Genomic DNA, 25,923 nt, shown 5'->3' with positions numbered 1-25,923 from the left:
AAAGGGAAGGCACATACTCGCCTCCTTTTTCTTTTCTCCTGTCCTTCTGGGTGGAACAGGGATGTGCTGGCAGGAGGCGGAACAGCCATTTTGCCCCATGAGGTAAAAGATGAATGTTGAGGATGCAGAGAAATAAGAGAAGGAGCCTGGGTCCCTAATGACTTAGTAGAGATGAGGCGCCGTACCGGCAAGAGAATTAAACTTCTATTTGTTTAGTCATTATCAGTATTTGGGTTTTGTTACAGCAGCCAAACCTATACCGTATCTCATACTCAATGCTGTAGACAAAATGTCTGTGTCCCCCTAAAGTTCATATGTCCAAGCCTAACTCCAATAGATGGCATTCAGAGGTGGGGCCTTTGGGATGGGATTAGGTCCTGAGGACAGAGCATTCGTGAACGGGTTCAGTGCCTTACAAAAGAGACCTCCCCCCCCCCCCCGCCGTTGCTCCTTCCACTATGTGAGGGCACAGTGAGAAGGTGGCAAGCGAGCTCTCGCCAGAAACAGAATCTGCCAGCACGGCGATCTTTTATTTCCCAACTTCCAGAAAAGTGAGAGTATATTTCTGTTGTTTATAAGACACTCAGTCTCGAGTATTTTTGTTATAGCATCAAACAGATTAAACATTCAATAAACCGTTAAGGAGCTCATAGCATCCAAAGAAGAGCCAGACAAATGCTTAGATTGTTTTGGCTCTGACTCATGAGAGCTCGTTCAGCAGGCTCTCATGTTACTTTGAGATACACACGTCATTTTGTTTTTTCTGTTTTTTTTTTTTTTTTAATACTTCCTTACATTTGGCACAAGATATTCCAGGCTCATCTTGTCATTTCTATGCCCCAGCCTTGCAACCAGACTTTCAATAATGATTTTAGCTGTTTTAGTGGAGAAAGGTGTTTAGAAACCACAGCCAGTGTGCTCGGTGTGCTCATTGCTACCGCGCTGACTCCGCTTCCAGACTTTCCTGCAGCCAGAGCCCGGAGATACAGGTGTGCCTACAGGTAACACATAATCTAATAGCAACTTCTGTATGTCTACAGATTTAAAAAGCACGAGTTTCCACCGACATCTCTAATTCCAATCCAACACACAGAGTTTGCTCAAGTCTTCCTCCTTTTCTGTGGGAAGTTACTCTTTTCTGACCGTGAGAAACCCAAGGCCATCGTCTTCTCCCCGTTTCTGTGTTTCCTCAGTCTCCCTGTACGAACCAATCCCTTGACCACCTCGGTCCCTCCTCCAGGCTGGCCCTGCCATGTCCACAGCCTGACCAAGGGAAGACGGAGGAGACCCGATGTACCTCTTCAGATAATATCAACCCCTTTACTTTCCCCTGTTCATCAGAAAGCCTCCTTGTTAGGATTTGGCCTCCCACTTAGCTAGCTCAAAGGTGCAAACTGAACTGACCTCCTGGAGAGAACTTTCCTCCTCATCCTGGGGCTACAGGGAAGCTGGAGCGGATTAAAGAAAGTGCTGATTACAGGGGCAGGACTGCAGGACACCTTTGGAAGAGGAAGCCGGAAGCACAAACCCACAAACCGAATGCTTCTCCAGCACCAGCCCCAGGTGGGTGTGTCCCGTCTCTGCTAGGGAGCCCGACACTCAGCTAGCTTCTCTTCAAGAATGTTCGGCCAACCCGCTTCTCATCCTCTGACCCCATCCTCAAGTACAACACGCAAAGCCGCATCTGCGCCTGGCGCTGTGCCGGAGGCTCTGCGTATATTACTTCTTGTTTGTCCTCACAGCCATATTCGTGGGAGGCTCTATTATGGTCCCCCCATTTTACAGACGAGGATACCGAGGCTTAGAGGAGTGACCAAACCTGCCCAAGATCACATGACAAGCATCACGGAGGGCAGAACTTCAACCTTGGCAGACTAGTTTATTGTCCTGCTCCAAGCCCGTGACCCCTCCCTTCACCATTCTCTTGACTTCTACCTGTTGGCCTGAGGTTGCCCACGTTCTGGCTAGTTCTGGCTTTGTCCAGAAAATAGAGTCCCAGGCTCATAAAAGATGTCAGTGCCACGCTTTTAAAAAAGTACTGTTAAGTGATATTTAACATATACAAAAGAAAATATGTAACATACACATGAAAGTTATAAAGTCTAACAAAACAATACCCATACTGCTTAACTTAAAAACACACTAACTTTTTAAAAATTAGGCTTAATCTTTTATATTTTTAGAGCTTTGTTGTGTTTTCAAAATGCCAAATCTTTTAGTCTCCTAACTAGAAACCTGACTATCCCCTGTGGGTTCGCCAGCTGTCTCCCTGTCATCCTTCCTTTGAGGGGCAAGCCCTCTACGTGTGTGTGTGCGTGTGTGTGTGTGTGTTTTAATCACACTTGGATCAGCAGATCCTGTGGGTTTTGGCCTCAAAACACATCGCAAATCTGACCACTTGCTTCTGCCCCTAACCCAAGCCACTGTCATGGCTGGACTACTACAATAGCCTCCCAGCTCCTCTCCAGCAGGCTACCACAGCGAGCTTCAAGAGAGGAGGCGGGGGTTCAGATTATGTTCCTCGCCTGCTTGGTCTTGACCCCTGAACTTGCTTGTCCTGCTGGCTCAATCCTGAATCCTTGGCGCTGACTAAGGGGCAAGGCCAGAGTCCACGGTCTTTGCTGTGGGTGCTGACGAGGTTGTAAAGGGGCTCCTTTCCCCGGATCGCCCTCTCTCCTTGCACTGTGATGTCTTTATCAGAAAAATAACTCCCTGTTCCTTCTGCCTGGAACGCTCTTCCCCATATATGTTCCTCGTTCCTTCCTTCCTGCAGTAAGACCTCTGCTCCCTAGAACATTTGCCCAAATGCCTCCTTTTATTACACTTTACAAGTGTGAAATAAATTTACAGATAATAAAACCTACGCAAGTTCATACTTAAAAAAAAAATCAATAGGATGTACTAAATTTAAAAGAGAAATAAAAGGAAATTAAAGTTTAATAATTTAGTACGTACTTTAACATACCAATGTTCTGGCGGCTGTCTGCATTTGTACCTAGAGTTATTATAAATGTAACAGTGACAAAGATGTGATGTGTTGACTCGAATTCCACTAAGATGTGATTCCCTAAAACAGTAAACAACTCTTTTGGTTTACCAAGCAAAGTATAACTTTCTTTTCGTATGCATAGTTCTTGAATTCCTAAAAATGCAGCGAGTGATAAAGCTGTGTACAAAATACTTCGTGTTTGATTATAAAACTAAGTTAGGCTCCAGGCTTGTGTAATTATAAACAGATTTTTCACCTCCATGGGTGTTGGCTGAGACTTTCCACAGTTGCACAAAAGGGGTCAATTTTCAACCCCTGGTCCCTTCGTTTGTTTTGTGCATGGCAGGATGGTGTTCCTGGCGGCTGAACGCCAGGTGCCAGGTGTGCCCCCAACTCAGTAGGCAACCCCCCCAAAAAACCCAGAAATTTCCAAAATGTCCGCTAGGGGGAGGTATCATCCAGGGCAAGAACCATAGCAGGGCCTTCGTCTGTTTTTCTTAGCACCCACCAGTCTCCGACTTTGTCCGCTGCATTTTTTGTTTGCGCACTGCCTGTTTCTGAGACTAGAATGGGCGCTGCAGGAGGGCAGGGCTTTGTTCTTTCCATGATGCTTCCCCAGTGCCTGGCACACGTGGGCCCTCAGTGAGGGGGCGGGCAAGTAAAGGAGTGGTGTCCAGACTGCCCTGGTTTCAATCCATCTCTAAAAGGATGCAAGATCTGGAAGTCAAAGTTGACTCATGTTCAACCTCCCCCCCCCCCCCCGACTCTGCACGACATTGAGATTGTTTGACCAGGGAGAGCACCAACGTCCCCTCCTTTGCTCAACTCATATTTTAAGCAGGTCTTAACAACAGTAACGATGGTTGCGACGCTCACTAAATGCTTCCTCATGCCCAGCGCGGGGCCAAGTGTGGCCAAAGCATCACCTCTTCTGATCCTCTCGGAAGTCCCTTCAGTGAGGTGCTATTGTCATCCCCCCTTTACAGACGAGGAAACCGAGGCTGAGCAGAGAGACTGCGAAACATCCTCGGGATCTCCCGGGGTTTGGAATACCAAGTGCTCACATACAGAGCCACCGGCCCATACACCCGTCTCCACAGGCTCCGGGCAGGACAGTGTGTGACAGCAGAAGTCTGGCTTAGGAGCCGGAGACCTGGGGTTCACAGTGTTTTGGTTTTTTTGTTTGTTTGTTTTTTGCTGGGTAACATTGGGCAGGCCGCTTAGCCTCCGCCCCCTTACCCATGAGGTGAAGGATTAAAACCAGTCAGAAAAGCTCATTGGACGTGATGCAGGGCTGCGTAAACAGACAGACCGAGTTCAGTTTCAAGAGAAGAATGTTTGACTCTGCCTTGAGGCAGCCAGGCATCCCCAGTGGGCCTGGGGAATAGAAGACCAGCAGGGGGCTGAGAGGGAGATGACTATTTCCTCCTCTCCAGGGTGAGCAGAGGGCAGGAAGGTTTTGCCGTGTTTCTGTCCGGGCCATCCACCCCCGCCCCACAGTCAGGATCCAGGCGGGATGTCGCAGTTCCCCCTGCAGAGGTCAGAGGGAAGGACCCCCCCAGAAGGACCTCAGTCTTAAATTAGAAGATTAGAAGGTGTCTTCTCCTTTGAGGGAGTGGGAGGTTAGGGACAAAAGACAGAAAAGCTTTCTGGAAGTCAGCCTGTGGATGCCAAATGGGCCACCGGGGCGAAGAGACCAGCCAGGAACGTTGTCCAGAGAGCTTGTGGCAGGCCTTCCGGTGGCTTCCTTCCACACCAAGACCTTGGGGCTGGGGGACGGTGCTCTCAGCCCGAACACGGTTCCCTACCTATCCCACCAACCCTCCTGGTCCCGGGGCTGCCTGGATATTTTTGGCTTTCCCAAAAGAAAACAAACTTTCACCCACTAATGTAAGCAGGCAAAATCTTTACCCAACAAAACAAACAAACCCAGCTCCAATAGGACATACCCAGCTTTCCTAATATGGCATCAGGGGTTATGCATTTGGCATGCAATCAACACAATAGTCCCAATCTCAGGAGAAGAGGCAGGACTAACCCCAGGTGGCAGATAAAGGTCATATTTATACTAAACTGGCTTCAAAGGTTGCAATGGGGCTCTTGAGGGGTTGGCTCGCCAGATAAAACCCCGGAAGCCCCGTTCAGTTTGCATCTCCCATGAACTACGAATGCTCTTTAAAAGTGTAAGTATATCCCACAGCTCATTTGAGATATACTAAAAAAATGCCGTGTTGTTTATCAGAGATTCAAGTCGAACTGGCCACCTGGATTTTCATTTGCTCGATCCGGCAACATTTGGGGCTGCGTGTAAACATGGCAAACAACGGGGGGTGCTCACCAGAGTCTCGAAAGGCAGTGAGCACCTGTCAAGGAAGCTCTTGGTGCTGGAGATCCAGGGTTTCAGTTCACGCGGTCATTTACATATGAAAACTCGGCCTCATTTGCACTAAAAACTGAAATGAATGGCGGCTGCCGGGTAGGTGTCACCATTTAAAAAGCTCCCCGGGGGGTCGAAGTCAGTTTCAGTGTTTGGGAAAGGCTCTGACTTTTCTGTACTGAAGGAGTTTGACCCTGTGATTCCCCTCGGAGGAATCATTTGTGACCACGATAGTGATAGCGTAAGTAAGCTTTAGGGATAAAGGCATTCATCCAGCACTGCCTATAATAACTGCTATCTCTCTAGACAGAGATATAGGTAACAGTATCTATAATAATTGCTAACATTTACATGGCATTGCTGTACTCAAGTGAGTTGCTGAGTCCTCACATTAAGACTAGAAACAGAAAATAACTCTGTCCACTATCAGGGGACTAGTTAAGTGAGTTGATGGCCTAATCACTAGGCAGGGTATTAGGCGGTCATTAAAACTAATGATTATTAAGGCTGTTATAACATAGAAGATACTTAAGGTATAACGATGAGAGGGGGAACAGCAGGATATAAAATTAAAATCTTGTAACTTATTTATAGAAAAGATACTGAAAGGAAATAAATGCTAACTGATTGTGAGGTAATTTTTTTCTTCCAGTCTCTTTTTTCTAAAAATTCTTTAGTAAGTGCATATTAATTTTATCATTAAAAAAACAAAACTGAAAAGTCATCCAGAATCTTCCCTTTCTTTCCAGGTATAAAAATAATATGCAATAAGTGCCTCTCAGGTGACAGGCACAGGCCCACAACAGAGCAATTGGAATATGGAGTTGAGAGACACACAAAGCCTGCCCTCCAGGGTCTTATAATGTCAACACTTTTATGTAGTACCTGTTGATTAGCCCTTCTAGCTCACCTCCTCCAGGATGTCTTCCAGGATGCCCTCTCCTTAGAGTTCCATCCAGCTCCAAACCTATTTACCTGATTTTCCCACTAGATCATGAGCTTCTTGAGGCCAAAGATTGTGACTCTCTTCTTTGACTTCCCAGAGCATGTAAATGGCCTCATAAATGAATGAATGCTTCGTATATCCCACAAACACATGGAGATAACTTGAAGGGTACTTTACCCTCTTTACTTTGTCATTTTGTTTTTTTTGTTGTTGTTGTTGTGTGTGTTTTTTCTTGTCTCTCTCTCTCTCTCTTTTTTTTTTGGTCATTTTGATTTTCTTAGCTCCTTGCCTTTTCTGGCCTACCCTAGCCTCCAGAAGACTGACAGTTGCCCTGTATACATACATCTTGAGAAAGGTGAGACTTCCTCTTGCTGTGGCTGTTTCGATGGTCTCATACATCTGACCCCTCGATACATCTGTGTTCAAATACTTGAATTGTTCCACCAGAAATCTTGGACAAGCTCCCGGATGGTTGGTTCATTGTTAGACAACCTTATAAAAGCGACTTTATACATGCTCGAATTCAGCAGTTTTGGGGTAAAATCAGTACTCATGTAAGTGTAAAAAAAAAAAAAGCGGAGAACTTATAAATAGTGTAACCTTTTAGAACAGGGGTCAGCAAACCTTTTCTGGAAAGGGCCCGATGTAAATGTTTGGGGATTTGCTGGCCATGCGGTCTCTGCCACAGTTTCTCAACCCTACCCTTGCAGCAGAAAAACATCCACAGACAAGCCAGAAAAGAATTGGTTTGGCAGTGCGCCAAGAAAACTTGATTCGTGGACTCCGAAATCTGAATTCTGTATAATTTTCACATGACATGTAGGGGCCTTATAAATGTATACACGGTTGCAATTTTTTTTTAACTGGAAAGAATATTGGGTACCTGATTATAAATGATGACGATGATGATTCTGTGATTCATTTCTCCCCGTATATTAGTATAGGGCAATGGCTCTCAATCCCATGTGCATCCAATATCTCTACGTCACTAAATGTTTGGCATGGAAGACCATTTAACTTCTTGCATTTCCTTTTTTTTTTTTTTCCTTGCATTTCTTTGTTGATCTTAGAGGCAGAGGAATTTAAGAGTTATTCCTCCTTTCTATATTTCCTTGCGTCGCACATTATCCTCGCTGGTGCATGCATGCAAAGTGCCACTCTTGTTTATTTTTTGGGTCTGGTTCTTTCTCCACACCTCCCCTTCTTCTGGAAATTCTGAAGCTGACAGAGGCATTTGTTTTCAAAAGCTCTTCAGCGATATCTAATGCTCAGCCAGGGACCCACTGATCTAATGTGTTATTATAATTTCTAGTATTTTGTGGCTCAGAGTGGCCTATCGACCAACAGCATAGGCATTGTCTGTTAGAAACTCAGGGTCTCAGGCCCCGCTCCAGGCCTACTGGGTCAGAACGTGCATTTTAACAGAGTCCAAGTGTCTCGTGGGTATGCTTCCTCTTCTGCAGTCCTGCTGTGGCTGAAACCCTGTTTTAGAAGATGGGGAGCTGATGAAGGATCAACACCGATACCTGTACTATGACCTTGTTTTTTCTTTTCTTTTTAAATCTAGGTTTCTCGCAAAGCAAGGGCCCTCTGCAGTTCCCTGTCTGGCAGAGCCCAGAGGGCAGGACTGTGCCAGGAAAAGCAATTTAGGACTTGAGAGGCCACCAGGGGCCTCTTTCCCCATGACCCGAGAGGGTGGACGTCACTGGGACTCATGGGGCTGCCAGGGGTGGGCTGTGGATGGCATTTCTTAATATAGTTAGTCAATAGCTATGTTTTCTAAGTGCCACAGAGGACTAAAAGAATGTCACTAAATGTTTGGCATAGAGGGAACTGATGGCTTTGCGAGGGCTGTTTCCCAGGCCTTGGACGGGGAACAGATGTTTTGGAAGGGGGCTAGCGTGGAGACGAGTCCCCAGGCACAGGCCTGGTCACTGCTTTGTCACCGCTCTGGCTTCCGGCATGAATGCCATGGTGTGAGCAGAGTGTTAGTTTTGCCCAAAGAGGCTCTGGCCTCTTAGTCCCAGGAGCATGGTGTTGCTCAGGCCACAGGCGAGCGGCTGCTGCCGGCTTCCACCCTCCGCCTCGGTTTATTGGCCTGTGCAAAGGGCACATTGCTGCAGTGAGCTGCGTTTTGAAATTCGATTGCACTGCCTTGTTTCTCTGGGCATTTCCTTCCTTCTTTCCTCTGGAGGTCTCAAGAAGAAGGTTCCTGTCCACAACACCTCCTCGTATCTTCCCACAGCAACAGGGAATGGCGGGAAAACCCAGAACGAGGGGTCAGGCTACACTCTGCCATCACCATGCGACCTTCAGCTGGGCGCTTTACTCGTCGGGGTCCTCAGCTGGTTAAATGGAGAGCACATACCCTTCTTTGCAGGGGCGCAGCAGACGTTCATACTTCTGCAATGTACAGAGAGGGTCTTTAGGAAACAGGTCCAGGGGCTCTGTTGCTGGGTTCACTCTAAATGAATGTCTCTTGAATTGAACCATTTCCCTCCTACAGATCTGCAATGTCCATTTAAATCTACCCCACTTTCTCTGGGGATGACAGCTGACTTTAGAGTCTGATCATTTTTTGCAGCCTCCATGGAAATCATGGATTCGGGCAAGACTATCAATTGGCGTTAAAACCAAAGGTGGTCTATCACCAAGGGAATGGGCGGCAAAATTGTGGCCTGTTCATTCAGTGAAACAATACAACAATGTGGGAAAACCTCGTCATACACACCAGTATGTTTGTGTCTCACAGCTAACATTGAATGAAAGCGTTCTTATAAAATTCCATTTACAGGAAGTACAGAAACAGGCCCAACTCACCTGTGTGATAAAAAAAAATAGGTTTCCTTTGTGTGGGGGCTATTATCTGTGAGGGGACATGAGAGGGAGCCAGTTGGGGTGCCAGGAACATCCTCTGTCTTGGTTCGGGCTGCAGTAATGTGGGTGGATTCATACGTAAAAATCTTAGCAAAACCAAATTCTATGTAATTTTTGGTCTACGTAACACTATCTATAAAATACTTCAGCCAAAAGCTTTGAACATGAATCCAATCAACTTTAATGGTGACTTCCAGTTTCCAGAAACTATAGGAATAGAGGAACAAGCTGAATGGCGCCATGAGGAAGCAACCAGACCAATCCGGAGGCCGCCCCTTCTGCAGGACCGCCCACCCCGTCTCTTTCACAGGAGGACCTGGACAAGGCCAGGAGAGCTCAAGGGACATCCCATCGAAAGGCCGTGCAAGGCCTCGGTCTGGATCCTGGTTTGGACGAACCAGTTGTAAAGGAAAGTTTTGGAGGCAATTAAAGTCTTTATACATGGAGCTTTAGATGACAGTAAGAAATTGTTTCGAATGTTTTAAAATATGGTAATGCTAATTTGGTCCTATGAGAAAATGCCATTTTAAAAAGACGCATATTGGAAATAAAAAAAAATCGGATTCATTTTCAGCTTGGTGAAGGACCAGCCTACCCACAGGTGTGCCTGGGGAGCTTTCTTCCTGCAACGAGCCTTCGAACAGGAAATCGGCATTCACTGGACTTTTTTTGTGTGCCAGCACTTTACGTATTTTTCTCGTTTCATAATAGCCGTGTGCTTTTCTTTTTCGTAATTATTTTTAATTGAAAAAATAATATGTTTGATGAAAAATATTTCAATCGCCTAACAAATACACAATGAAATACGAAACTCCTCTCACTCCAGGTAACTCCTTTCCTGGTTCCTCTACCCGATCACCACCACCATTAACGGTTTCCGGTGCATCTTTGCAGAAACGAGACATTCTCTATCCATACGGACGTGTATAGAAATATGCTCAGTGGCAGCTGTGGGTGAAAAAAGGGGTTATATGGAAAGTAACCTCAAAGGATGAGCCATGCTACCCTGAACGAGCCCAATCCCGTCTGATCTCGGAAGCTAAGCAGGGTCGGGCCTGGTTAGTACTTGGATGGGGGACCACCTAGGAAGACTGGGTGCTGTAGGCATAAAAAATAAAAAAAAATAAGGGCTCGTAAACTGACAAAGTCCTTGCAATCTGTTCAAACAAGGGTTGCCTCGCCTAAAAAAAAAAAAAAAAGGATGAGCTGATCATAAATTCCTAACTGGGTAGGGCAGGAAGGTAGTCATGCCCCAGGTATGTAACTTCTATAGTAAAAGATTTATTTTTACCTTAAACTAGCCCTGTCCACTGTTTTTGTGAATCTAAGTTAAAGCACCATTGAAATGTCAGAGTAATCTCTTTTCATATCCCTTGGAGGCGTAATGACCCTCAAGGTAGCACATAATCTTGTTAACTATGCTATAATCCAGAGGTCCCCAATCCCCCAACACCTGGGCTGTAGACTGGTACCAGTCTGGGGCCTGCTAGGAACCGGGCTGCACAGCAGGAGGTAAGTAGCAGCCTCTCCAGCGCTAGCATCACCACCTCAGCTCCACCTCAGATCATCAGGCATTAGATTCTCATAGGAGCACCAGTCCCTTGGTGCCAAAAAGGTTGGGGATTCCTGCAGTGTAATTCAATCCCCATCTTGCTTTCTCCCACCTTCATTTAATCTTCCTTATCTTCCTTGCTTTAATTCCAAATGCATAAAAGAAACTGCCAAGCTAGGGAGCATTTTTCAAAGTCTGTTGAGATCTTGTTTCCAGGTATATCCTTTGTTTGGCTGGAATAATTTTTTATAAAAATTCTCTATAGGTTTGGACATTCTTACATCGAAACAGCTTACCATCCACCCCGTATTACATCTGGTTGTTTTGACTTATCTGAGAGATTCTTCCTTATTTGCTCTTATGAAGGCCACCAATGATCTCCCTGGTTGTCTGAGCCAAGGCCACCTGTCAGTCCTCTTACTCAATCCCCTGATTGCTCCTTCCTCTTGGAATGTGACCCTGGTGTAGCTCCTGGGACTAGTAAGTACTCTGAGGTTCTCCTCCTATCTCTTGCTACTTCCTCTCTGACCTCTGAACATTGTCATGCCACTGGGCCCCATCCTTGAACTTTTTCACCCTCAGTAATCTTATCCATTTGTGGTTTTTAAGTACCTACCATCTCCACACTGAGGACTTCTGATTTTATATCTCTACCGGGAGTCATGGCTCTGGACTCTGGATTCTTTGACCAAATTGCCTACTCGACATCTCCGCTCAGACGTCAGATGTTTCAATTCTAACCTGTCCACAACAGTCACTCCTGACTCCAGCTCCCAAACCTTCACTTCCTAGAGTCTTCCGCATTCCGATAGTTGGTAACTCTGTTCTTCCAGGTGCTCAGGCCCAAGACCTCAGACAGCCAGGATTTCCGGCTTGCTTTCAACCCCTACATAGCACCTCCCAGCAAATCCCATTAACCCTTCCTTCGAGCTATACCCAGAATCTGCCCATTTCTCACCATCTTCACTGCTACCTGGGTCTGAGCCACCACCATTCCCTGCCTAGATTATTACCACAGCGCCCTGACTGGATGCTCTCCTCCATCCTCGTTCCCTCGCCCAGCCTCCCCTCCAAACAGCAGCGGTGATCCAGAGAAAACTAGACGAGGTCCTGCACTCCGTGGAATCCTGTCTTGCTTAGAGTGGTAAAAGGCAACGTCCTTGCAGTGGCATGACCGGGCGTCCCTCTCTCTGGGCTCACCTCCTACTCTTATTTCCTCATTCTGCTTCAGCCAGCCTGGCCTCCTGACTGTCCCTTGTTAAGCCCAGACCCCAGCCTACCTTAGGGCATTTCCCGTCCCTCTGCCTGGGAGCTCTTACCCCGGATATCTGCAAGACTTGCTTGCTAACCTTTGCCACCTTTGTGCTCAAATGTCATCTTCCAGTGGTATTCACCCTGACAACTTGATTAAGATGGCAACCCATCTCCTGTCTCCCTTAGTATGCTTTATTTTTTGGTAACATGTATCACTTACTAACATGTATCACTATGCTATACTATATATTTACTTATTTTGCATATTATTTGTCTACCCAGGGAAATATAAGCTCCGCAGGGACAGAGATTTTGCAGTTTTCCTCACTGCGGTATCCCCGGTGCCTACAATAGTGCCTGCCTGGACCATAGTAGGTGCTTAATAAAGCTTGAGGGAATAAATGAATTTATCCTATTTGATTATTTTAATGGTAGCGGAGACCCACTGTACGGATGATATAATAATAGCAGCACAGTGGTGGCTAACACCCATAGGCATGTCTGATACAGTCCTTTATGAATTTAGGACCTTCACAAATTTACAGTCCTTTACAAATTTAGCCCTGTATGAACTTATACTCATTTAAATTTCTCAACAACCTTATGAAGTAGGTGTGATAGTTACTCCTATGTAACAGATTACAAAATGAGGTTCAGACAGATTTATTGGCTCCCCCATCCATACAAAGATAACAACAGGTCATGCCCATCTGGCTGCATCTCGAACCAGTACATTTAACTGCTTGTGCCAAACTGTTGCAGAACGGGTATTCCATGATTTACTTAACCATTCTCCTACAAATGGACACCACCTTATGGTCCTCGGGCGAGGCAAACAAGGCTCAGAGATGTTAAGAAGCTTGGTTCAAAGTCACAGCTGGAATTCAAGTTCATTAGCTGAATTGGAGATCTGAATTCTCAATCACTACATTGTCTAAACTCCTTAAACTTCCTTCTCCCCCAGGAGGGTTAGAGGGCTTACCAGATGGCCCTTGGCAGCTTCCCCTTGGCAGCGTCCTTTGTCCCCAAGGCCTACCCCCTACTGCAGTCCTTCTCCCAGTTCTGGAATTCTCCCCCAGGTGGCCCCAGACCGTGGACACACAATAGCCTACTTAATCCCTTAATGGTTCACCTGCCTCCCAGAGAGAATGTAGCTGTCTCCGGGTTCTTGTTCTGAAGTTTCCCACCTTTGTACCTTTTATCTCAGAGATAAGGTCAGGGACCACCTGGAGGGACTTACCTGCTGGGTTAATTTATTCAGTCCCTTTCATGGAGCACTTCTACAGGCCGGGCACTGTTAGAGGCAGTTTGGCTTCATCTGAAGCCAGACTGAACTCAGACTGGCTGCCAGTATATCTATTAGTGAGTTTGGGGATACTGTGGACGAAAATGGGGTGCTGTAATAAATTCCTGACTGGGAGGGTTATGGTGGGTAGTCACATCCTCTGCCTATAAATCTTTAGTAAAAGGTTTACCTTCACCTTAAGCAAGTCTCGTCCATCGTGTCGGTGCATCTAAGCTAACACACCTTTAAAAATGTCTCCTTTTAGACCCCTCCTCCTAAAAAGTAATCACCTTCAAGACAGCACAGAATCTTAACTCTCCTGCGGATCCTGCTCTCCTGCTTGTTGTCAATTTGGCTCAAATAAACTCTTTACAGGTTTGGGTATTTCTTACGTGGACAATACAATGGTGAGCGGAGAAAAACAGTCCCTGTGCTTAAGGGGCTGACAGTCTAGTGGTGGGACAAACATTGTCAAGTACTCAGCCCAAGTAAGAGTCCAAGTGTGATCGGGCCATTGTCCAATTGTCACTGAAGGTGTGGAGAGCTAGATGGCTGAGATGCCAGGGAGAGACCCCTGGGCTGAGAGCTGGTGGATGAGTTAGTAAGCAAAGAACACTCCAGAAAAAGGGACTGCATGCTTAGAGACCCTAGGGACAACAGGGACCACAAGAAGCCAGGATGGTGGGGGCAGGGTGAAGAGACCATGGTGGAAGATGACACTGTGAGACCTTAGCCTTGTCAAGGAGTTTTGACTTTATCTCAAGTACAGTGGGAAGCTGTTTAAGCTGGGGGGCGGGGTGGGGAGGAGGTTAATGGCGTAGTCTGATTGGCCCTATCAAATCCTCTTTGCATTCTGAAGACAGTTCTGGCTGAAGAGTGGTAAAAAGGCTGGCAGGGACTAGAGGGGACACATAAGTGGGAAAGGGTTGGTGGGTTTTGTGGCACTGAAAGAAATGGAGGTTAAGTGAATCTGAGAAATATTGGGCTCAAGGTCGTGCCTCTCCCCGGGTCAGCCCATACTCAAGGACTAGCTGACTGTGCGGGGCTGTGGTAGGCAAGAAGGTGCACTCCTTTGGCCAAGATGGGACTGCTCTGAAGGTTGGTTCTAGCTTAGGAATTTCCTGTGTGATGATCTAGATCTTAAAATAGATACAAATGTACAATTTCCCATTCTCAAAGGGGAGGAGGCTTGAGGCCAGGACCTGCCCAGGGTTACAGAGAACTGCGAGTGGGTCCCTAGTCCCACCAGTGGCTGGGGAGGATCCTGCTCTACTCCGGGCAGGTCCCAGTGCTCAGAACCTGACCCTCTCCTCTTACCTCCCTCAGCTTCAGAAGGATGGTGAGCTCTGTGTGTGTGTGTGTGTGTGTGTGTGTGTGTACTATCTTGCCCATGTACTTGCTCTTGTGACCTTGGGCAAATCCCCTTCCCTCTCTGGTTCCATTTCTTCATTGGTAAGACAGGAAGTTAGAGTGATCAGTTAACTTTTGGGGAAGATCCAGAGTATTTTAGAGTTGGTTGAAAGCTATGACCATTACGCACATAATTTCTGGTAGCTCCATGGGTTCCTGAAGCCCTGGGGTCAGGCGGGGACTTAACTGGGTTAGGAACCCTTGGATGAGACAGAACAAGGATCTTTTCTGCAGGCCTTCTGACCAGTGTATTATCCTCTTCTAATCTTCACTTCACTCCTTTAAGGCAAGCATTACTTTCCCCACCTGGAGACAGAATTTATGTGACTTGCCCAAGCTGGGAAGAGTTGAACTAGGACCCCTAGCCAAAGACCCGTTCTTCCCATTACAAGGAGAGACATCTCTACTTTACTGTCCTCACGCCCACCACACCCCCATAACACAGTATGTTTTTGACCTTATAACCAAACTTCCGTTGCAGTTTGATATGCTCTCATGAGGCAGGGGTTACCTTGGGAGGAAAGATGGAGGACCTGAATGAAGCTCAGAGAGGCTAAGAGGCATGAAGGTCACATAGCAAGCATGATCTAGCTGAGGTGGAGGCAGTGGACATTTGTGATCACTCCTTAAATCCCAGAGTGGACAAGCTTTACCTAGTTGTAACTTAGAAAACCAGGGGGAAGAAGGGTAGGGGCGGTCTTATGAGGGGAAGAAGGCAGGCCCCTACGGCTGGCCCTTAAAGAATGGGCCTCAGGTTCGGTCAAGGGGAGTGTCACCACTAACTTGGTTCTTTCATTTCTGCCTCAATGCAAGCTATTTCATCTCAGGCTTGCCAAAATCTGATTTTCCAACGCCACCTTAAATGTGCCCCTGAAACTTTGAGTCTCCCTCCCCCCAACCCATTCTTCCTGGCCGGGCCTGGGAGACATGCATTTCTCCCAAAGCCTGCGCACTTTGAAGGCAGGTTGCTTTCCTACTGTCCCACAGTGCTTGGGAAGGGCTGGCTGGGGATGTGATTCGAGGGCTCTGAAGCTGCCGCTGACCTGCGCCCGCAAAGGAAAGGGTCTCCTGGAAATGTTCTACTTTGAGGGTTCTTAGTCTTGCCCGCCCGCCCACCCCCTTACTCCGCCTTGGTCGAAGGAGACTCAGAGTGTGAGTCAACGTCCTAAGCCTGGGAAGGCCCCTGGGTGTTCGTGTCCCCGCTCCAGGAACTCCCACCTTGGGCCTGGGTCTGTCTCCTCGAGAGAAGAGCAACGATCTCACTGGATGAATACTGCTGAGGGTACAGAAATGCTTTTGATGACTGAAACTCAGTAGCTTGATCACTTCCAAAGGACGAGCAGGAAATACCCACACCACGACTCCACTCACCCCTTTAAAGAGTAAAACCACTTGGCAAGGGCCTCCCTAAATCCAGTCCCGCGTTCTTCGCCCTCGAGCTCAACAGCCTGAGCTCAGACACAAACAAGCACCAAATCTCCAGGCTGGGAGGGCGCGGCGCCTTTAAGAGGCGGCGGGCAGTGCTGCCCCCTGGCGGCCGGCGCGGCCGCGCTTCCTCCGCCCCGGCGGGTCCAGCGGGCCGGCCGGCCGGGTCAGCGCAACCGCGGCGGCGGGGCCGGGCCCGGCGAGTGCGCGCAGGGACGAGGAGGAAGTGGCGGCGGCGGGTGAGGACGGCGGGGCGGCCGCGTGCGCCCCGCTGGGGTCCGAGCGCGCCGGGAAGGGCACGCGTCCGCGCCGCCCGGGGCTCGGAGGGCGGGCCGGCCGGCGAGGCGGGGAGGGGGCGGGAGCGGCGCGCAGAGCGAGCGTGCGGCCGACGCTGGGCCGCCGCCGCCGGGGGCCGGCTGCTCGCGGGCGGGCGGCGGGAGGGCGCCGGGGCCTCCCGTCTCCGCGCCGGGCCTGGCCCCGGTGCGGCGCTCGCGAACTTGCGCGCCGGCGAGCCCCGCGGGAGGGCGGGCGGGCGGCGGGGGCGGCCCCGGCGCGGCGGCAGCCAGTGGCGAGCCGCGCTGAGCACCGCTCCCCCCGCCCGGGGCCTGCCCCGCCCCGGCCCGCCCCGGCCCGCCCCTCCCGGCAGGACTGCGCGCCCGGAGCCCCGTTCCGCGTCCCCGCCGCCGGGAGGAGGTTCCCGCACGCTCGCGGCGCGCGCCGGGCCGCCACACTCGGCCTCTGGGCGATTTCCTCCGGACCCGAGCTCCCCGCCCGAGGAGGAAGATGCAGACCTTTCTGAAAGGGAAGAGAGTTGGCTACTGGCTGAGCGAGAAGAAAATCAAGAAGCTGAATTTCCAGGCCTTCGCCGAGCTGTGCAGGTAAGGAGGGACGGCGCCCCGGCGCCCGGGGACCCCCGGCCTGAGCCCGGCTCAGCCCCGGCGCCTGGCTCGGGAGGTCAGAGCGCGACGGGGAAGAGCGGTGCGCGGGGACCCCGAGTCCGAGGAGCCAGGTGGCCGCGGTGGCCGCCCGCTGGGTTCGAGGGAAGCGGCGGCCGGTATGGGCGGTGTGGCACGGACCGAGGCTCTCAGGTGCGCTGCGACCGGGCGGGGAAGCCGCCAGCCGCCCAGGACGCGGTGGGAGCGCGGCCGAAGGTGGCGGAGGGAGCTGGGAAATCCGGGACCTGCGCTTTCTGCCTGTGGCTGGAGGTTACTTTTGGGCTCGAGTGTTTTTTTTTTTTCTTTCTTTCTTTCTTTCGTCCCCTTCCCCCCTTCGTGGAGGACACCGATGTTTTTATGTTTGCAGACCACCTTCTACGTGCCCCGAGTGTGCAGCTCTTGAAGCTGTCATTGCATGTCACTAGGTTAAGCCGATGTGAAGCGAGCAGCAATCCTTGGCGTGTATGAGGTGATTTGCTGTCTCATTAGAGCCTCACACCAGCCTTGAGAATCGGCCGGGGTGGTGATTCTGGGCCACGTGTCTGAGAAGGGGGATCGATCCGCAGAGAGATGGGGGGACTAGCCTGAGTCCCAGAGCTAGGGAGTGGCTGGTGCAGAGGAGGTGCTAGGTAAACGCATGTGGTGTGGGATGGCCTTCCTCTGTTTGGCGCCCCCCCCCCGCCCCCCGCCGCCCCCCATGTCGGTGCTCAGTGGTGGAGACTGGGGGTGTTTTAATAAGATCATATTCTTAATCCATTGCAGGAACATCCGGCGTTGGGTCAGGTATGACTCTCCGTGCTTCACAACTGTGGCTTTACCTTTGAGAAGCTGAGTTAAATCCTGTTCTTAATGAAAGCTTGAGAGTCAGGCTCCCCAAGCCTTTTGCGAACTCTAGGTGGAAACCTTTTGTTATGCAGTGCCTCTGCTTGGTAGATCTGATTCTTGAAAATGGGCCCCACTTGCATTTTTGTCCCTGTTGGGTTCCCAGACATCAGGAGAATTGAACAATTGGGTTTCCTTATCTCCTGGTGCGAGGAGCAAGTGGCCAGTTTGATCTGGCCTGTGCAGGCTGGGCTGGCAGCCCCTCTGTGCCCCTTGTGTCTGTCCCAAGGGCCTGCCGCACCCATCGTCTCATGCAAGCCCTGAAGGCGCTCTTCTCCCAGCAGCCAGAGGGGTGCACCCTGCACGGAGCAGCTCCTGGGTCCGCGTCCTTGGTCTGGGGACGGAGTTGGCTGCCTTCTCTCGGCCGCCATCCTCAGGAGAAAGCAGGCTTTCCAGGGCCAGCGGGGCATGCTGAATTCGTGAGGGAGTCAGGAGAAGCTCGAAGCCAGAGCTTTTGAGATGGGCCCGAGGACTTCTGAAACATTAAAAAAGGGCACTTGAACATTGTACCGCAGATACACACACTTTGTGGGAAATGTTTCCTAAACACTGAAGAAATGTGGAGAAGCCCATTGACTGAAGCCTAGTGTCTGCGTGGGGTGCCGGAGCCCCCCGCAGTCCTCTGAGATTTGAGAAATCCCAGTTGAGACCTCACACCCTTTTTACTGAGATCTGGCTTATTTGTGTCATCCTGTGTCTGCAGCTAAAGCAGGCGGCTTGTCATCTGGTTGGTATGTTTCGCTAGGTAATTAGGAGGCTCTCGTAAAACAGTTCCAGCCGAGACTGAGACTGTCACTGTCGGCTAAGTCCTCCTGCGGGACTTGAAGATTCCCTTGCCATCCCTGGGGGTGGACTACCCGCCTTTAAGCGGAGGCTTCAGGGCAAGCTGTGATGTCAACCATTCTGAGGGGAATCCAGGGTGGAGTATTAATCTCTGTGAAAGAGTTGCCCTCACAAGTTGTGTTGCCTTCTTCCAGCCCAAATAATGGTTTAGAAGAGAAGAAAGAAAGCATCTAGGTCATTCTAGACTCTCAGGAAGCCCACTTTGTGTTTTCATTAGAGAAGCTTTAGATAATTTGTCACTTAAGCTGAAAAAGGAAAAGAAAACACAAAATAGTTTTTTCCTGTTTCTTCTCTCCTTTACTATTTTTGGAGCAGCACCCCCTGGTGGCCACATTTCTATACTGGGTGCAAAATGCTCCTACCCTTGAGAAGGTGGCTTCAGCCCTTTGCTGTTGTGTTTGGTGGGAATGCTGGTGCGATTTTAATAGCTCAAGAAGGTGATGCAGATGGATATTTTCATGTTTTTCACATTGACAGTCTGGGGGCGCAGTGCTCCTGTTTTGATGGATGATGAACTGTCTGTGAATTTCCCAATGAAAAAGTCCAGGGATGTTTGAAAATGACTCGAGGCTCATGTTTTGGGCAGTGTCAGCCCCAGAGAGGCTGACCAGAGTGGACCTGGATGAGTTGTTTAGTTGAGTGTCAGGCCTTGTAAAGTCTTCAGGCAGGAGGGGATGTTGGAGATCATCTCATCCAGCCCTTTGTTTTACAGATGGGGAAGCAGGCATGAGAGAGCAGGCGGGTTGCATACGTTTGTTCTTTTTGTTTAACTCATAGAGTGGATCCAGCCTGGCGACTTCGAGACCCAGAAAGTCAGACCTTTCTCCTCGGGCATCTCTGACAGTAAGGTGGACCCCCTCGTTACCTTCACAGGGGTCTCTAGCTGCTGCCACCATTTTGTCCCAGGGACACACTTGCTTGCAAAGCTGAGTTGTGCTCTTCGCAGCTGTAATGCCTTGTTTTCTGAGGGGCGTCGCACATTGCTGTCATTAGTAGGTGTTTGGAGCCGGGTCCCGCCGGCATCCCTTAGGTAGACATAAGGACAAACCAACCCTTCAGAGCCTTAGTGCACCTTGCTCGGCGGGCCCTCTTGCTACTCAGTAGATGGGCCTTTGACGCATTTTTTTTTTTTTTTTTTAAGTGGTGCTCTGTGTTCCTGTCACTCTGCTGTTCCTGTCCACTGGAGGACCTAGCTTGTTCTCTTTTACCCCCCTCTCCTTCCTCTTTCCTCCCCCTAACACTGGAGCAGCCAAGCTGCTCCCTCATACCCTCCTTGTGGTTCTTTCAAGGTGCCCAGAAGGGATGTCAGAGGCAGAGCAAAGAAAAAAAAAGCTGTTGGTTGGAGATGTCGGGTAATTTTTAATGGTTTTAGTTCTCCACAGTGTCCTGCTTGGAAATGCCGGCTGACCCCAGTTCCCTCTGTTAGCGTTTTCCGTTTCTCTCCTCCAACTCCTTCTCTACTTCCCACTCTTCTCTTTCCTGTGGCCGAACCTGTGGTGAAAAGGCACGTGACTTTATGAAGCATTCTGGTATAAGACGCTCTACTATCCGTCTTTGCTGTAACATTTGCTGACTTTTTAATGAGGCCCTTCCAGTTACCTCATTTCACTTCATCCTCCCAGCAGCCCAGGAGTGGAGAGATGGGGAAACTGAGGCTCAGGGAGTATAAGGGACTTGCACAGCCAGTTGAGTTTCACTGAGGCCAGTCCTGAGGCCCGGGCATCTGAGACCATGGCTTCCTTGTTTAAGTGTCTTTTTTTTTTTTTTTTTGCCCAGGTTGGCCCAGCACTTCCTGGAGCCTCTGAAAGCAGAACATCTGTGGGCTATCGTCCTTGAGACACTCGGCGGCCGGCTGGGCTGCCTCGCCTGCAGGAAATATGTTTATGGTGCAGTCTCAGACCATCTTGTCGACGCAGGCTTTCATGCAGGGGACCCTTTGTACAGGTCCCCCAGAAGGAATGAGGCTGGGCAGTCCATGGTGGCTCTAGCTCACTGAGTGCCTTCCAGGCTTGGTGTCAGGCAGTGGGCTGGGGGGGCAGCGGGTGGATCCCCTGCTTGCCCAGACCTGGGAGTGTGGTGTTAACAGTAACTAATGTGGCCCAGGCGGTGTGCCAAGGAGCTTAGGGCTGCTGTCCCTTCCCCTTGGGACTTACAGTCGTTCCTTCAAAAGGGAGTGTTGGATGGTCTTTTTCTGCCAGGGTAGCTTACATTCTAAGCTGGAACTCTTTCAGGAGATTCTTAGCGGGGAGGCAGGAGGGTCTTTTCCAGGATTAAGTGATGCTGGCTTGTGGGTGGGTATTTTTCTGTATGTCTTAACGCCTGGATTTAGCATCATTTTGGGGGTGGGGTGGGAGGAGGTGATGACTTAGGTTTCCTTCGCAGCCGAGCAGGGGACTATCCGTAACCCAGGCTCGCAAATAAACACTTCCCACCAGTCCCCATGGGAGTAAGGAGAAGATGTGGGAGAAGACGTCCATCTGGTCACTGCTGTCTGCTGATGAGACTGCCTGGGTCCCAGGCTGGGCTCCTCCTGTGACCCTGGGCACATAACTCCGTGCCTCAGTTTCCTCATCTGTAGAGCGAGAGTAAGAACTGCTTAGTTTCAGGATTGGCGTGTGCATTGAAGGAGTCCATGTGCTGAGCGTGTAATAGTGCCCAGGACTCTGTAAAACGTGGCGGCCGTTGGTTTTTGTGGTTGCTGTCTGTGGGGAGCAGGTGAATTCTGCCCACGATGCCTCTGTTCTGGGGTCTTTGGCGTTTGCAGGTAACTGTCCTTGATTTGCATGGCGTGTGAGTGACCCTGAAGTCCAGATCTTCCCGCAGGGGTGTGGGCCAGCACTGCTGGGGAGGGGCCGCCCTGCCCACCGGCCTCCCAGCGTCCTGTGCTCTGCTTCAGCTGGAGACCCAGTGAATCTACAGCCCCCCGGGAGGCGGGAGTGCTGTCCTTACCTATTTCCTGGATGGGGAAGCTGAGAAAAACGTGTTAATGCAAGGTGCTGCTTTCGAAGACTCGAGAAGAGTTTGTTGGCCTTCCCGAAAATGCCAAGAGTCTCCATGAGCAATTATGTTACTATTATTAGCTAACAATTACTGCTTTGTCGTTGAGAATATTTAATACATGTCCACGTTCAAAAAATCAGAGGACTCAGAGTACACAATGAAAAGTCAGTTTCCTTCTTGTTCTCCAGCTCCGGTCACTCGGGGACAACTGTGGTCAGCAGTTTCTGTCCATAGGTGGATTGTGCAAACACAGGGGCGCTTGGCTGTGCAGTTCTCCCCATAAATACCGTTCTGTTTGTTGCATGAACACTACGACTAAGAGAAATGGCACATCGCTGCTTCCTTTGGAGGTAGTTCTGGTGTTATTATTCGTCTTATTTCTTTAATGGCAGTGGGGTCCAGCACTTAACACGGTGGACCACGTTTCTCGCCATGTGATTGGCTTCTGCCGGTGCAGACAGTGGGACACTGAGTCCCCTGCCCCCTTGCCTGGGGCATCACTGCCAGATGAGCGAGGTCTTGGTGGATGGGCACAGGCAGTTCAGTTTCTCATGGGAGTTCCGAAACTGCTCCCCAAACATGGCAGTGCTCACAGGTGACAGTGGATGGCAGGTCCTGTTGCCCACACCCTTCCCAGCAGAGTGGCCAGACGTTTTTCATCTTGGCCATCCACGTGGGTGAGAAGTGGCACTTCTGATTTACATTTCTCTTATGACCACGAGATCGAGTTCACACTGTGGGGGCTGACTGCCTTAGGTAGGCCTTGGGCACACCTGGGCACACCTGGGCACACCTGGGCACACCTGGGCTCCCCTGGGCTCCCCTGCACGGCAGGCCGGGGCCTCCCTCCCTCACCGCCGGGCAATCCTGCCGCCACTGGTTGCTTCTCCCACGCGGCTTAGCAGGTTTGGGGCGTTCAGAAAATGCTCAGTGAAGTGCTTCATGAGTGTAATTCCTGAACAGTTGGATATAAATAGAGTTTTTGCTCCTATTTGTATTTCAAATTCAGCTGGTAAGCTAGAGTTTGAAGGAATGTTCTGGGTACCTCCTCTTAAACAGTTAGATTCGTTTTAGAGAGCAGATCGGCATCCTGGAGCTGTGCACCTCCCCCTTCTCTGCACAGCCGTGGTCTTAAACACCGTCCCCTTCCCGGCTGGAATCTGGCCCGCCCCAACCTTCCCCTTGTCCTGGGGCCTGGGTGTGTGTGGCCTGGCCACTGAGAGGGAAACCCAGGCTTGACAGGGTAGGGTGGCCTGTCCAAGGTCACACAATGGGGTGTGGCAGGGGCTCACCAGCTCCAAAACTAATGTCCCCTCCCCACTGCCTGCTGAAGCTGCCTTTCCAATAGCATTTCCTTGGGAGGTGTGAACCAGGGCTCCTTTTGGAGCAGCCGGGCGTTCCCAGTGGGCTGCTTGAATTCTGCCTGGTCCTTTGTCCTGCCTGTTCCAAGCCACCCTCAGATAGCAGCCGCCCCTGTGGTCTGTGCTTCTCAGCTGGGCCTCGTGGCCTGGGTTCTGCAGGCCCGTCATGGTGCTGCAGGCTGAGGGTTATGACAGCTCCTGGGAGTGCCCCCACTCCCCACTTTCGGGGCTCAGGAGATGAATATGTCATCAGTTATGGGGATTTGAGAAACACTCTCATGAAGGATCCCCCAATTCCCCCCTCCTCCCAGGTACCTGGGTGCTGGGTGCCCATCTTTAGTGGCCGGAAACTGTCATACCCTGTAGCGGGTTGTTGGTGTCCTGGGGCGGCCCTGCCATTTGAACCTAACCTGGTAGGTTTTTCTAAGGCGCTAGCTGCCCCTGGAGGGAGACTCAGGACATAGGACGGAGCACCCCCCGAAGACGGCCTCTGGGAGATGCCCTTTCCCCCCTTGCACCCAGAATCTTCAGCTCCAGTGACCCGCAGCAGCTGGCTAGTTCCTTCCGTCCCGACTTGCCCACCGTGGTCTGTTCCTTGTGCATCTCTCTGAGAAGCTGGCTCCGTGAGGGTTGAGGACCTGGCCGGTCTGTCCACTCCTGCAGCCCCAGAGCCTGCACTGTGCTCGCAGTGGGTGCTAGTGAGAGTTTCTGTTAGTGGATCAAAGCGCTGCCTGGGGGCGGGGTTCGGAAACCTTTTCCATGTCCCTGTGGCTCAGCCAAAAGCCACTCGTGACTCTGGAGTGCTCTGTGCCAGGTAGGAAACCCCACAGGAGAGAGGAGATGTGTGCGGGGGTGGGGGTGGGGCGAGGGGGTGAGGGTGAGGTGGTGGGTCCCGGGTTAGGGAGGATCAGCAGCTTCATTCCTACATTCTTCTGTCCACTCAGTAAATCCTGAGCACCCACCTTGGCCGGCCCTGTCTGGTGCTGGTCCCTGCCCTTTGCACCCAGATGCAGAGTAAGGAGGTAAAGGTAAACCTGCATACGGATGCATTTAAAGTGCCGCAAGGAGTAATGAGAGCCGGGAAGCCTGCAGATGGGAGCGACCCAGGGCAGGGGTGGCTGCAGCCGCTTTAGCACTCGATGGTCGGAGAAGACCCCTCTGATGCTGGGGTGACAGTTAATGAGAGGGGCCAAGAGCCCTTTTCAGTAGGAACTAAAGAGTGGCAGGGCGGGTAGTGTCCACTTCCTAAAGGCCACACACCCTGGCCTGCCTCTGATGTGGCCCTGGCCGGGTTCCACATCAGACAGGTGGTCAAAAGAGGCAGCAGGATGTCCTTCGGCAGCCTTGCCCCTGACAGTGTGGTGGGGCCCGGTGGGCGGCCCTGTGACGTTCCTCCACCCTGGGGCCCAGAGCAGGAGGCCAAATGCTCCGGCTCCTCCCTCTGCTCTGGTCTGGCCCAGTCCAGGCTTTTAATGTCCTGTGAGCAGCCTTGGGCCTCAAGGGCCTGGGGTGGGGGAATGTGCAGGATCCTTTGTCGCTTGTGGGTCCTAGGGCATGACCTTTCCCAGAGCCCAGGTTTGGCCTCAGGTGTCAGGGCCCGGATGGAAGCCACACCAGATGCTGGTTCTCTTTAATAGTCATTTGCCTTCTTACAGGCGGTGTTTGTCAGACTTGCTCAACAAAAGAAGCATCTGGGGCACCAGTGAAAAACAAGTCCCAGAGACGCCCCGCCCCCCAGATTCCCAAGGGCAGGCGTCTGAGCCACCTTTCAACAAGTGCTCCCTAGTTCCTCTGGGAAACCAAAGCTCATCACTAGACCTCACCCCAAAACTGTCAGGCGTGTTTAACACCAGGTTAAACTGGTAAAGTGGTCTCCGTGCTGTGGGGCCTCTACGGGACAGGGTCTCCCCAGGAGGGCATTTGGGATACAAACGTTCCCAGACTGGTCTGTCCCCAGAGCCCCTTGCCAGACTGTTACCTGGAGCCCCCGCCTTGGGCCGCCCCCTCAGCCTTTCCAGGCACGGGGAGGCCGGTGGGAGCCCCAGGTGGCCCGCCCACCTTGGCCTGCTTCTTGCTGCCTTTCGGGCAATCCTCTCTCCCCTTTAAAAAAAATTTATTGCCTCTGGCTGCCGATTTGTCTTGGAATGCATTTTAAGGTGGATCCTGCGCCTGGACTGGCCCGGCCGGTGTGACGCCGATTGTGAGGCGGGGCTGGGAGCAGGTGGGCGCTCAGCTCTCTGTGCCTTCACGGTGTGCCCGGGTCCTGGAGCCCGAGCCGGGGGAGCAGGACTCGGGCGCGTGCAGGCGGCCCTCCCTGCTTCAGAAGGGGGCTGTGCCATGGTTCCCTTCTGCTCCCTCCTAAATCGGTGGCTCGCACCAGATCTCAGAGCGCAGCGAGGGCCAGGCCCTACTGCAGATCGGAAATTTACCCTCCGAGCCAGGCGGTCTGGTCCGTCTCTGTTTGCTGGATGAGAACACTGAGGCTCAGGGAGGGGCGAGATGACTTACCTGGTCCCAGGTGACCGGCAGAGCTGGGATTGACTGTCAGGGCTGGTTGATGCCCGAAACCATGCTGCGCCCACCTTGCCAGGTTGCCTCCATCTGGCACATAACATCCCGGCACCATTGTCTTGATACCCAGTTTCAGAAGGAAATCAGGGCATTCTTTTCTGAGCCTCCTCTGTGTGCAGTTATTGGGCTCAGGGGTGGTGGGTGGTAACATGGCAGTGAACTCAGAGTGCAGGGCTTGCCGAACTAGCTGTGGATGACTGGGCTGGCCATTTCATT

The 25,923-nt window shown here is 51.0% G+C and overlaps 1 protein-coding gene, 1 long non-coding RNA gene and 1 pseudogene across 4 annotated transcripts in view; all 3 read left to right on the top strand.

Annotated features, from left to right (window-relative positions):
- The first annotated feature begins 5,081 nt into the window (after positions 1 to 5,081).
- LOC107511226 lies at positions 5,082 to 10,084 on the top strand. 2 transcript variants are annotated; one of them, XR_001597032.2, is made up of 4 exons: positions 5,082 to 5,172; positions 6,621 to 6,667; positions 9,387 to 9,648; positions 9,764 to 10,084. It is a non-coding gene; the product is annotated as an uncharacterized LOC107511226 (long non-coding RNA). The 2 variants fall into 2 exon arrangements; XR_001597031.2 differs by having other exon boundaries at positions 9,387 to 10,084.
- Positions 10,085 to 10,178: 94 nt separating this feature from the next.
- LOC118600727 lies at positions 10,179 to 10,296 on the top strand (annotated as a pseudogene).
- Positions 10,297 to 16,330: 6,034 nt separating this feature from the next.
- The window catches only part of ITPK1 (inositol-tetrakisphosphate 1-kinase), a 139,978-nt gene continuing 130,385 nt past the window's right edge, over positions 16,331 to 25,923 (top strand). Inside the window, exons 1-2 of one of the 2 annotated variants that reach the window (XM_016145468.2) lie at positions 16,331 to 16,354; positions 16,762 to 16,993. In XM_016145468.2, coding sequence (XP_016000954.2) covers positions 16,899 to 16,993 — 95 coding nt within the window. In that variant the 5' untranslated portion in view covers positions 16,331 to 16,354; positions 16,762 to 16,898. Of the gene's footprint in view, positions 16,355 to 16,761; positions 16,994 to 25,923 lie in introns of those variants that run through there. The other variant, XM_036238318.1, reaches the window with a different exon arrangement.

This window comes from Rousettus aegyptiacus, unplaced genomic scaffold (genome assembly GCF_014176215.1).
Source record: "Rousettus aegyptiacus isolate mRouAeg1 unplaced genomic scaffold, mRouAeg1.p scaffold_m13_p_3, whole genome shotgun sequence".
NCBI lineage: Eukaryota > Metazoa > Chordata > Mammalia > Chiroptera > Pteropodidae > Rousettus > Rousettus aegyptiacus.
Note: the sequence above shows the minus strand (reverse complement) of the source record. Positions and strands in the feature narration are given on the sequence as shown.